Raw genomic sequence first — 11,958 nt, 5'->3', positions numbered from 1 at the left:
TCATAATGGCCACAGAGGGATGAGTCAGCTTTTGTCACAGGGATAATGAAGCAGGGCACTGCTATCTGATACATACACAGTAGCACCTTTCCATTTTAGAAAGTTGATATAATGTATTTTTCCCAGCACGACCAAAGGAAACCATGACACATACTTTATTTGACGGATTACTTTGCACATATAGACACGCATTGTTAATTCATTTGACTTACATTATGAATTTTGCAATGGGAGCAAGGAAACTTTTGATCTGAAACATACAATTCAAAGGCTGTTCAAAACACTCCTCACATTATGTTCAGTTACAGTTTCTATAGGGTCTAAAACGCTTGCTTTCCAAATGAATGTGTGCCAAATTATTTTGACTCACATTACCTCCTCTGCTCGCATGAGTATACCACTGAAGTAAACCTTGGTTTTGGCATTTCAGAATCATCTGTATCTTATCATTCCAAAGTCCCCTAAACAGAAAAAGCTGGAGCACCAGGCTCTCCTTCAAAGAGCCCCCAGAGCGGCTGTTGTCTTCAAGGAGGAGGGATTGCTTTCAGCAGCCCCGGCCCACGACTGGTTCTCATCATCTTGACAATAAAAGTAGAGGAGTTAAAACAAAGCAAAGTTTCATGAAAAAGGGGGCAAAAGATTTCCGTTCCTGGTTGTGCACTGAATTGTCCCTTTCCCATCCAGAGCTTACATGTTTGGAAGACTCCTGGAGGAGTTCTCCTCCCTTTGGAATGCTGCAGGGGCTAATCTCCTCAGATTCTTTGCAGGCACCCTGGGGCAAAAGGACAGAAGACCAAAGGGCTTGTCCTGCTTTAAATGGCTCAACAGTGAATGGGATATTGTGCTCAAAATTCACAGGGGTTGGCGTCATAGTACCTGCATTTCATTAGCTGATGATCTTTGCTTCGTGAATGTAATGAAAGCATGGATTTATTTTTGTACTAACATAGTTCAATTGAAGAAGGATTTGACAATGTGTGATATTAAAATGATATATTTATTCCATTGGTTGGATGAGGCAGCCCAGCTTTAGGAGTCCTATCAATGCTGAGGGTAATTTCAGTTTCTCTTTTTATGTCATGTACATTTGGCTAAGGGGAGTTGCAAGTTCTCGAAAGCATTGTGTATTCACAGAGAGTAGGTTGAGAGGTCGTACAGGAAAGACAGGCAGTGCATGCTTTAATAGACAAAGCTAAGAACGTGAAGAACACGAATGTATGTCAATATTTACAGACAGTATATGTACAGTTTTGGACAGACCTCGTCTAGTAATGAATGCTTTGAAAAAAAGTCAGATCTTTATGAAAGGGTGAATAGTTCTGTCAGACATCAGCGGCTGTGGAGACCTGTGATAGTCTGGGGTCAGAGTCGATCTCATAGCGGTAGTGATACCCCTCCCACACCTCTGTGCAGGCCTCCCGCATGTCATTGACGCGTTTCTTGATGCCCTTGCGGTTGAGGTAAAGTACAAAGAGGAAGACCAAGCCCACAAAGCCCAGGACTATCCCCAGGAAGACATAGGAGGTCTGGAGGGCAAGATCTGCCCCTTCACCCCCCTGGTAGCACCACAAACTCAGCTTGCCCAGGGTCAACAGGGATGTGTTCCTCAAGTTGGCTGGAAAGGCACACACCAGTCCATCAACATCCCCTATGTGTCCCTGAGAGTTGTTGAGCCAGCTGGCCAACATCTCAATGCCACAGGTGCAGGTGAAGGGGTTCTCCCCCAGAAGGACCCTGGCTCTGGACAGCTTGTCCAGCTCCTGCAGACCTTCCGCTCTGAGGGTCTTGAGGGCGTTGAGGCTTAGGTCCAGTTCCTCCAGCTGCTCTACCCCTGAGAAGGTGCCATTGTAAATGGCCACCAGGGAGTTGTTTCCCAGTTGGAGCCGCTGGAGGCCATGCAAGTGGGAGAAGATGTGAGACGGTAGGTAGATGAGGCCATTGCCCGACAGATCCAAGCCCTGTAGGCTTCCCAATGTGCTCCAGCGCAGTGCGGGCGCTAGGTCCATCACAGAAGAGTGGTTGTAGAGGGCCCGGCTGAGGTTGAGCTCTCGCAGGATGTGACTGTGCACCGTGAAAGCCTCGGGGTGAATCACGGCTAGTTGGTTACTGCTCATGTCCAGGGAGCGTAGGCTGCGAAGACCTGAGAAGGTCTGGGACTCCACCGTGGAAATTCTGAAGGGACAGACAAGGGTTTGATACTGACATGCTCTGGTGCTTCACATTGTTAACATCTCTGTACTATACATATATCCATTAGTGGGATAACAACATATTTTTCCATACCTGTTATTGCTCAGAGACAGAGTTGTAATATTGTCCAGTCCTTTGAAAGATTCCGGTCCGATACGGCTGATTTGATTTCCTGTGATAAACAAATTTCTGGTGTATCCAGGAATTCCAGATGGAATACTCCGCAAGTCTTTCGAGACGCACTTGACAGTATGTGCGGCTTCAGAGCATTCGCAACGCGGAGGGCAAGATGCGCGCGCAAAGAATGCACAGACCAACGCGCAGAAAACTATTCGGAGGGCCAAATTCGTCATTTTGGAAAATAGCGCAATGAAAGTATTGTAAATATACACAAGTATGAAAATGAATGACTCGGCTTAATATGTTTGTAGTGTGTACAACTCTCGACTAATAAAAACTTGAATTCCAATTGCCTACTTTTTACAACAAAAAATAATTCGACTATCGTCCCATTGAATCCGTCATTGCGCTGGCTACATACATGCATACAGGCGACCTACGAAATGCGAAGTAACTTGCGCTGGTCAGCTTGTCCTCAACATCTTGTCCCTGTCTGTAGTGTGTCCTGCTTGAATGTTCAACTTCTTTGCATTTCTGAAGCCCACGTGTGGCTGAGAGGCAGGGTTTAATTTCCATAAGAAAAAGGGGTATTGCTGATCTTAGCGTTTGATCCTAGCCGTTCTGCGAGGGGCGTCGCTTCTCTCGAACAATGAAATAAGCACCATCGCGTCGTGCAATCTGCGGGGTGGAGCTTTTTACTCACCTCCTCCGGATTTTCCTACCTTTCAATACGCTCCATCAAGTACTATACAGAGGAATGTTGACTGTGTTAATCTCCTTGAAATAAAGAATTGAGTTGCAAAGTAGAACGTTCGAGAAAGGCTATTCTTTATTTTTGAGTGAAACAATCTCGTTAGGGTAGTCTACTTTAATAGGAGACCTTTTTCTGTTTTTTATTTTTTACTTTCTTACTTTTCATTCCATGTTTAATTTGGCCAAGGTGTCAGACGTTCCTGAACCGGATTCCGGGTGTTCTAGATCACAGCATCTTCCTCCTTTTCCAACACCCACTCAGATCAAAAGCTGCGTACTTAGCAGATTGAAGCACAAGCGGATGCAATGGTGTCAGATAGACCCTGACCGTCGAACCCATCCTCCCTGTAGGTGGTAGGCCTATTATAGCAAGCAGCTGAGTAGGCATCTCAGAGCGCATGGTTCTGTCTCTGATCTCTCCCCTCCTCGAGTGTCCTATCATTTGCAGGATAAAGGACATTAAAATTGAAAGAGTCTGGCTGTTTGACAGCTAAGTGTCAAAGCTGAAATAGACCGACTTCAGTGACCAAACCTAATTCTACCACCTGCCATTTTTGAAGCGTCTTTTTCTTAGTCTACTTTTGCTTCATACTTGACAAATGTATGCAGCATAAATGGCAATAATACACAACCTTGTAGTGCATAAAAAACTAAACAAAGAATGTTTTTCTTCCGACTAACAATACCATTTTTATTTGTCATCCAGCCATTTCTTTACAATCATTGTTGACACAACTTGCATGTTCTTCTAGTGTTGACATGGGGACATAATAGGAAAAAAGGGTTTGGTTCAGAGGGTCTGATAATAACAGACCTACGTTATACTAGCCCCTCGTAGAATAGCATCCCGACTGTCTTTTGTCAACTGAATGAATTGATGGAACCACAGGTCTCCACATTCCAGGTCCTGGCTCTTGGATACAACAAGACAGGATCATCTTGAATCAATTCAATGCCACTCTAAAGAGCATTAGCCTGTGTTCCTGAGCTGTGGGGTTCATGGCTGTGTTGTTTTTTGAAACACAAGTTCTAATTTCATCTAGCAACAAAATACAAATGAATCAAAATGAAATCTTGGAGTCAAAATGGATAGAGTCATTTCCACCAATCATGCACCAAATATATTGAATGTTAGTATTTTAAATCATATATCTATTTCAAACATGTGAAACAGCTTTCTCCTCCGACTTCTCAGCAAGGTTACCTATTACTTCATTCCCCATTTTACTAATCATACCCGCAGAAAAAAGAAAACGTTATAAATATTTTTTGGTGTAATAGTGCTGGATCTAATATACTGTATGTAAACACAATTCAAGACAAGTAACTGGGTAAATAGGCATAATTTCAAGCTGGCCTTTTTAATCTATACATCTTTACCATTAACTACATTACAACATCTCACTCAACAATACATATACTTAGAAAAAGTATGTAACAAATGTTAAATGGATCGTTAGGCAGTTTTCTGCAGTCAAATGCAGCCTTCCTTTCCTCCAAGAAGCTATGTAATTGAGTAAGTTAGCCACTACCATCTGTACACTACAAAGACAAACAGACATTTACAGACATCTCTCACACGCACACATGCAAGCGTGCATATCAACGTAGTTGCCGGCATGCAACACCTGCCCACATCCACTACACATCCATGTTGCCATCGGTATACACGCTCACATTCAGGCACTAATCTGCTTTATGGCAGAACAGTGATGAGATGCGAAAGGCCTTTGCAAAAATTGTAAATCCAAAATAGGAATTAATTTGCAATTATAAACTAAAATATGCAAGACGTGCATGACTGAAAAAGTCTATCACTACATCACTTTGTTCCAAGAGGATGCTTAATATTTACACATAAACTTGAACAAAAGGGAATACACTGCATCTCTTCGCAAGCCCACCTGTCACCACAGGAATGGACACATTGACCTAGATACAACCCAACCTCTACAGTAATGCAAGTATATTCATATGTCCTGCAGAACATAGCTACTTAGCTTTTAACACCTACCCTACACATATGCAGAAATCTTAAATAATCAAGTTCAACAATGAACCACTGACAAGAACTTCTTTAACACTTCACAATGCACCTCTTATCTGGTTTGCAGGACACAAGGAGCAACACTTTCTCAGGATCTGGAGAAAGGTTTGTGTGTGTGTGCATGTGTGTGTGCGTGAGTAGACCTCAGGACCCTGGCTACCTGCTGCTTCTGGCAGCGTTGTGGCAAAAAGAAGGCTCAGCTCTTTTCTGTTTGCTTCCAAACAATGAAGGGATTTGATTCTGGTCAATGAAGCCATGGCAACGTATTTTGTGTGCCAACCTTCATCTCGGATTACCTTGGGGCTTTGAAACCATACACAAAATCAACATAGATGGAGTAAAGGACAGTAACGCTAGCGTGTGATATGCATGTTAAGACATTCAGTACTTAAGACCCATGACAAAAAAAATATTTAGGCACCAGATTTATGTACTACTTTTGCTCTTTAAAAACAATAACAAAGAATAAGTATGTAGGTCTCTCTTTGTAAACAAAATGACAAAGTACAGTCTCGGGTTTCATTAGTCAAAGGCCTTTTCATTTTTCTTCTTTCCACCTGTCATCCCAAACTTAAATCAATCAGGTGTTTCATTAGTGGTCAGGATTCTTTTGGGACACAGTTTGACATGATCGAGCTCCTTTGATCCCTCTCTGGGTCTCCCATCCTACTTTTGGCACAAACCTCTTACATAAATGAATTCTCAAGCATTCCAGTCAGGCATACCACTCCAATATCTGCAGGTGTAAACCAGAATTATAACTGAGTCGGCAGTAATGGTTGTCATGGCTGTAGCAGCACTGTCTGGAGAAGGGCATTCAATAATCTGCAGTTAAGAGGATCTGAAATCTATACATTCAGCCTTTTAGTGTAGAGCAATGATAAAACAGGTCTGAAAATACAAAATCACCTAGACTTCCGACACAATATACAAACATTTCATAAAAGTTAGATATGATACAGAGGCATCCTGGAATTCAGCAAAATACAATGCATTGCAACACAATTTTCTGGAGAATCAAGCATTACACAGCAGTACAAGATCTATTTCAAACCAAGCAGAAAATCCAATACATTCCTTGAAAGGCATTTGAGTGAAATATCATGTCTCTCTTCCAGAACATGTACAATGGAATATAGGAAGCACTAGATCAAGGGACCATGGTCACATTTAATTACTTAGTAGATGCTTCAAAAATTGATTAAAAAAAAGGGATGTTAGGGAATACAACTCCCCCAGAATTATTATTGCAGCTACCCCACCTTCATTTCTAATTGATAAGTGTTGATAGACTACACCCTCCCCCCTCACCCCCTTCCCATAGGGTTTTATTACCAATCAACTATGGTGGTTAGGGGATCAAAAATCCACATCAGCACCACTAACATCAAACCAAAACAATAAACAAGAAGAAATTGGCTTCCAAATGTATTCCTGCTTCACCAGTAGGGTGGCACCAGTGACAGGTTGCCTGTTCAGAGAAACAAACAGTCATTGTTGTTGTTGTAAATGTCGGATGCTCTTGGTTTTCCTCTCATGGTTGGATTCTGGCATGAGTAGTCCTGTTTGAGAGGGTCCAGCAAAGCGACACCTCCCTCGTCACTTGGAAGGTCAAGCCCACATCCAACCTGCAGGGTTCCTCTGGACCCCTGGTGGTTCCCCCATCTCACCAGTCACCGGAGGTTAAGGGTCAGGGCCACTGTAAGTATAACCCCTGTCAACATGAGGAAAGGCAACCAAGTCTTCAGGAACCCTGCACAGCTGGAGAGAGATAGAGAGGGATGGAGAAAGGGGGGGGGAAACAAAAAGATCACCGAAGATCATCACTGAGGAACAATAATCTAATTTCTCCCATAGTCTTTACCACACCCTCCCGAGAACGCACGCACGTCATCAATTACTCGGCGCCAAGGTGTAGCCATGGCAACCGGAGCCCATGTCATCCTTCTCCGATCCCAGCCAGGGTTATGGCGGTATAACCCCCTCCATGACTCCCGCCCACAAGGCCCCCGTCCAGGTGGGACAAAGGGAGGAGCTGTCACTTTCTTTTAATTACAACAGACTGCTTCAGCTAAGGCCCATTGGATTCATGAGGTACTTTGTTTTGTATTAATGGATTGTATTCAGGATAATCCTATGCATGTTCCTAGAACCAGGGTGCTCTCTCACTGCCCCCTCTCACTGAGAATCCTTGAGAAAGTACATTGAAGGGCTGCTTTGTGAAATGGTTCTCCCCCCTAGAGATCCAGAGTACTCTACTGTGACATCTCCAGCCCCATTTCTTACGACTGCTCTGCTCTGAAGCTACAGTGACAGTAATGTATGTTTTAATGGCTTGGCACAGAGACTCACCTGATGTGCTTGCCATGGATGAGCGACAGCAAGCAGAGGTTAACCATGTTCCATGAGGTGCTGTTTTCATAGCGCATCAGGTTCAGCGCCATGGCAACGTGGGAATGGCAGTTGTCACAGCAGAGGTTGTGCTTAGGATAAATTAGAACAGAAGATTAGTATTAGTCTCGAATGTAGTGTTATATTAAATTAAAATTAAAAATTCCCTACCATCCTGTTTTTGTACTCCTCCGAGGCATCATGGACTGCTGTGTCCCAAGCATTCGACCCACTTGCATAAACCTTGCTGACATCCAGCATCCAGTACCTGCAAACCCAGCAGACTACTCAGTACCAAGCTACTGCTCTCTGGACCAGGTTCATATTGCATCAAGCACAATTTTAATCAAACACTCAGCGAGCAAAGAAGTGGAGACTTTAATAGATTTCCCTTGTGAGTTTTTAACAGACAAAATGCTCCCAGGAAGACTGTAAGCATAAAGCTAAGTCACAAAGATAAAAACACCCCAACGTATTTTTATTGACTTACTTTGTCGGTCTCCCGAAAGCCATGTTGTCTTCCTGCACAAAACAAACGAGAACAAAAGTATTCAATATATATGTTAATAGTTTCATTACTAATTAATGAACCAGACCTATGCTACTATCGGGCTTTGTTTAGGTTTGTTTTTCCAGATGGCTAACAGTGGGGACAGATGACCCCACCAGGAGCGACTGGCACTGGCCCGTGTCACAGGGTCAAACTACATATCCTCTTCTCATGTTTCTGACTCTTTCCAGAGGCACTTTCACTTTCACCCTGCCCAGCCTACAAAAACAATAACCACAATCATGGAATTCCTAGTGAGGCTATAAACACCTGTAAACAGGTGAACGTTTACAGCAGGGATCTTACTAACCGCAGAGTAAGATGAAGTCTACAACTAAGATTAACATATATAGCCCCTGGAGAGTCTGGTGAACTAATGTTTCATCTATCTGTTTCTCTCTCTGGATATGCAATTCTTATTATTATTTATATCTTGCAAACTAGAAAAATTTAAATAACCTGCATAGTCTGTCTTAGAGGTTGGCTTAGATAATATGGAACAGTTCATTGATTCCAGTGGGGATTTTATATCTCCACGACACCTCCTCCCAGGAAGTGTAAATGTAAAGTGAACAGAACAACCACCAAACTAGTTCTAAAAATAGACTGCTCTCACTATTCTACCAATGATTAGGTCCCCATACGAGTGCATGAAGCAGTGCTTGCTATTGATATTCTTCTTGGAATAGGGGGTTCTGGATGGGAACATGACTACTCACCGAGACAAAGTACGGTCCAGCAAAGTCCCTGATCACTCCAGAGGAAGTACAGATCCCCATGTGACCAATAAAGGGAAGCAGCCATCTGAAAGACACTGCCTATCAATACAAGTTTTGGAACAACAACAAAGACAGGAAACAATGATAAACCGCCTCTTTCCACATATAGTTTTGCCAAATGTCATCAATTTAATTATAGCCTACCGTGAGTGGCCTGTGCACAGCTTGAAAAAATGCCTACATATAGCTCTCAATTGCAAACTTGAGGTGGTATTGCAAAGTATCCTTTCAAATATCATAACTCTGGCAGATCACCAGGCTGGATTCATACATTTGGCTCTGTACAAAATTGCTTATGCATTCACTGAATTTGCATTCAAGAATTTTCTCCTGCAACTGTAAAATGATACAGCAAAAGCATAAATGGATCTTCCAAGAACATATAAATAAATAAAGGGCCATTTAGTTTAGATAATCGTGGGGAGGATGAGAAGAGCCGGGTCGTAGAAAGATTTGTATCGGCTTGCCGCGTTAACAAAATAGATTTGATGCAGCTCGGTCATCCTTGATCCTTGAAACTATTCACGAAACTATCCACTTTTGAAATTAGTTTCATTGGTAGCCTATCATATTAGTATCATACATCCAACATTGTCACATTTTATCAACCATGTGCAAATACCAACCCGTCCGTGTGAATGACGTCACCTTCAGGACACAACGTCCTGTATTTTATGTTGCAAAGCGCTCATCCCGTTAAGTCACCTTGTACAGAGCAGTAGCGAAGCTTATAGTAACGATTTCACCACAAATATTGTATCTGACTACTGAATTACAGCAATCTATATCACCTAACTACATTACAAACTTTCATATAGGTAACTTGCATACACACGGGCCATGCTAAAACATCTACCCTCTCCATTCAATTTCATAACGAAACATAATGGTCGATGGTCTTTGGGAGAAGTCTGGGTGAAAACAGGTATCATACTGTACCTGTTAGCAATCTAGCCAGCTGTTCCACTGAGATGTAAACTAATAGTACTCATTCCAAGCTTGGACATAACTAGCCAGTAGAACACGGGCAGCACATAAAAACAAACACAATCGGAAACGATAACTTACGACAGCACGGGGATAGGTGTCCATACAATGCAGTAAGGATAGCGACTTGTGTCTGGGTTTATTCTCTCAAACGCTATGTGGTAATTCTTCATGGTGTCTACTTCAACATCCGCCATCACCAACTGTGGAAAATGAACTTCATTCGTCCCACTTCCTGGCAGAAACCGTCTCCTTTGACAGCTAGCGTGAGCTTCCGGGTGTTCACAGAAAGCAAGTGTATGGTTTATGAATGGTCTGAATAACATGAAGAATCTATCAATCCCGCTGGTTCTTTCAAATTATGTTTTTTCTAGAAACATTCAACTCGTGTGAGTGCGTGCTGTAGGCCCATTTTGAATAACGTAATAGGGCTATTGCTTGAAAAATATACTAAAGGACAGGCAGGTAACGATGTGAAAATCTGCAGTACACATTCTGTTCATAGAACACTGTTTACTAAAACTCCAGTGCCGTGATTGACTACAATACCTTGCGCTGCTGTCAATGATTATTGCATCAACAGTTTCTTTTGGCAGTTGTTGTTTGTTTAAATACTATATTTTTATTACAAAAACGGGGATAGCACAATTCTTTAACAAAACATAATCATATATGTATACTTATTGTAGTCCAACTTTATTAATTCTCTATTTACACTTATTGTAGACCGTCTCTAAAACTACTGTCAATAAAACAAACACATTACGTATATCATCCAGTGGGAGACCCCTAGTGGTAGAAACATGAACAATATGGAAAATAAGTAATGAGATCTGTTTGCCAGATGTACCATCACTGCTGGCATATTGGCATTGTGATGACTTGCCCCATGCACAATAGTATCTGGTCCAGCATATTTTGTTTCTGCTTTGACATGCCAGGGTGCTTCATTGCTCTACTAATTCATGCAACGGGTGAAAACAGTAGAAAACTCAGACAATTATTTAGATAAGTATGCAACCATTGTTCATTTCTGTGCAATTGTGCATCATAAATCAACAATGAAACAATAGAAAAAGTAATACTTGAGTTTTTAAGTGGTGTGTGCTCTTAATGGCACAAAGAGTCCTGTCTTTGGGTTCAGGCCAGCACAGTGATAACTCAGTGATGGTGTGGGGGTTGCACTTATTGAGGGAGTTATCTGTAGCAATGGTGGAACAGAAACAAAGATGAACCCAAGGGATATGGCTAGGCGCTGTACACTCCATACAGGTTCCCATTAGACATGACAGGTGATATATTGTGCAAAGGTTCAAAACAAACTACTCAGCAAAGCCAGGTAGACGTTGATAAACGAAGGCACAGTGGGCTCACCATATAGGAGCCCAGGGATTTCTCCAGCAAAATGCCACCTCAATATCTGCCCGAACCTTCCAACCCAATTAGGCCTTGGATGTGGAGCTTAGCGGTATTTCATGACATGTCATCCTTTTCAGTCAGAGATTTGAAATGTAAAATGTCAGGATCAATGCCACCTCACCACTTCTGTAACCTGTAACTTGTTTTGAAAAATAAGGAATAAAGATTCAAATAAGCTTCACAAAAGAGAAAGATAGCAAGAGTAAATAATGCATCATTATATCAGGGGGCAATTTTAAATCAAACACCTTCAAGTCACATTATGAGAGGTAAACACATTAAGGTCAATAAAGAACAACCTTTAACCTACATCGGTTCTCATGACTGCAAGTATTGGATTTCGGAAATTATTATGACACGAGTCTCATTGGTTATAAATATATTCAATACTGTAGGAAATGGATTATGTCCCAAAGGTTTTTTACAAAAGGGCATGGGGGAAACACATGAATGACAAAGAACAGGCTACAGCTAAGGACCAAAGCTCTGCAAAGAGTTGTGTAAGCAGAGTTGTGTGAATACAACTTGCTGTAACACAAGAACGAATGTTGAATACCAATGGTGGTTGTTGGTCTTATATTTCACGCAGAATGTGTCGAAGAACATGCATGGTCAGGCAAAAATACTGTATGCGAAAAGCCTGCACTAACCAGTACCACGTATAAGCATATTACACGTTTTATGATCTGGAATTGGTTAATTACCAAAACTGCACACTTGCA

General features: G+C 42.0%; 2 protein-coding genes across 2 annotated transcripts; both read right to left on the bottom strand.

The window, feature by feature from the left end:
• Nucleotides 1–978: 978 nt before the first annotated feature.
• Nucleotides 979–2,871, bottom strand: tpbg1b (trophoblast glycoprotein 1b). The gene is made up of 2 exons (XM_084695671.1): nt 2,284–2,871; nt 979–2,172 (listed from the first exon to the last, which is right to left on the bottom strand). Exons 1-2 carry the CDS (start codon nt 2,541–2,543, stop codon nt 1,323–1,325), a joined length of 1,110 nt encoding a protein of 369 aa, XP_084551797.1. The 5' UTR covers nt 2,544–2,871; the 3' UTR covers nt 979–1,322.
• Nucleotides 2,872–5,520: 2,649 nt separating this feature from the next.
• tmem222b (transmembrane protein 222b) lies at nt 5,521–10,187 on the bottom strand. The gene is made up of 6 exons (XM_084696889.1): nt 9,899–10,187; nt 8,771–8,855; nt 7,992–8,023; nt 7,673–7,769; nt 7,463–7,593; nt 5,521–6,871 (listed from the first exon to the last, which is right to left on the bottom strand). Exons 1-6 carry the CDS (start codon nt 10,141–10,143, stop codon nt 6,784–6,786), a joined length of 678 nt encoding a protein of 225 aa, XP_084553015.1. The 5' UTR covers nt 10,144–10,187; the 3' UTR covers nt 5,521–6,783.
• Nucleotides 10,188–11,958: the final 1,771 nt, after the last annotated feature.

Source organism: Hypomesus nipponensis, chromosome 4 (assembly GCF_054491055.1).
Source record: "Hypomesus nipponensis isolate SF chromosome 4, ASM5449105v1, whole genome shotgun sequence".
Classification (NCBI taxonomy): Eukaryota; Metazoa; Chordata; class Actinopteri; order Osmeriformes; family Osmeridae; genus Hypomesus; species Hypomesus nipponensis.
Note: the sequence above shows the minus strand (reverse complement) of the source record. Positions and strands in the feature narration are given on the sequence as shown.

Bases quoted from the DNA above. Each gene is read 5' to 3' on its own strand.
- tmem222b (XM_084696889.1), bottom strand. From the start codon at position 10,143: ATGTTATTCAGACCATTCATAAACCATACACTTGCTTTCTGTGAACAC. The intron at 8,856-9,898 runs GTAAGTTATCGT...AGTGTCTTTCAG, and splicing joins ACACCTATCCCCGTGCTGTC to ATGGCTGCTTCCCTTTATTG. The intron at 7,770-7,991 runs GTAAGTCAATAA...CTGGGTTTGCAG, and splicing joins GCTTTCGGGAGACCGACAAA to GTACTGGATGCTGGATGTCA.
- tpbg1b (XM_084695671.1), bottom strand. From the start codon at position 2,543: ATGACGAATTTGGCCCTCCGAATAGTTTTCTGCGCGTTGGTCTGTGCA. The intron at 2,173-2,283 runs GTATGGAAAAAT...CTGTCCCTTCAG, and splicing joins CTGTCTCTGAGCAATAACAG to AATTTCCACGGTGGAGTCCC.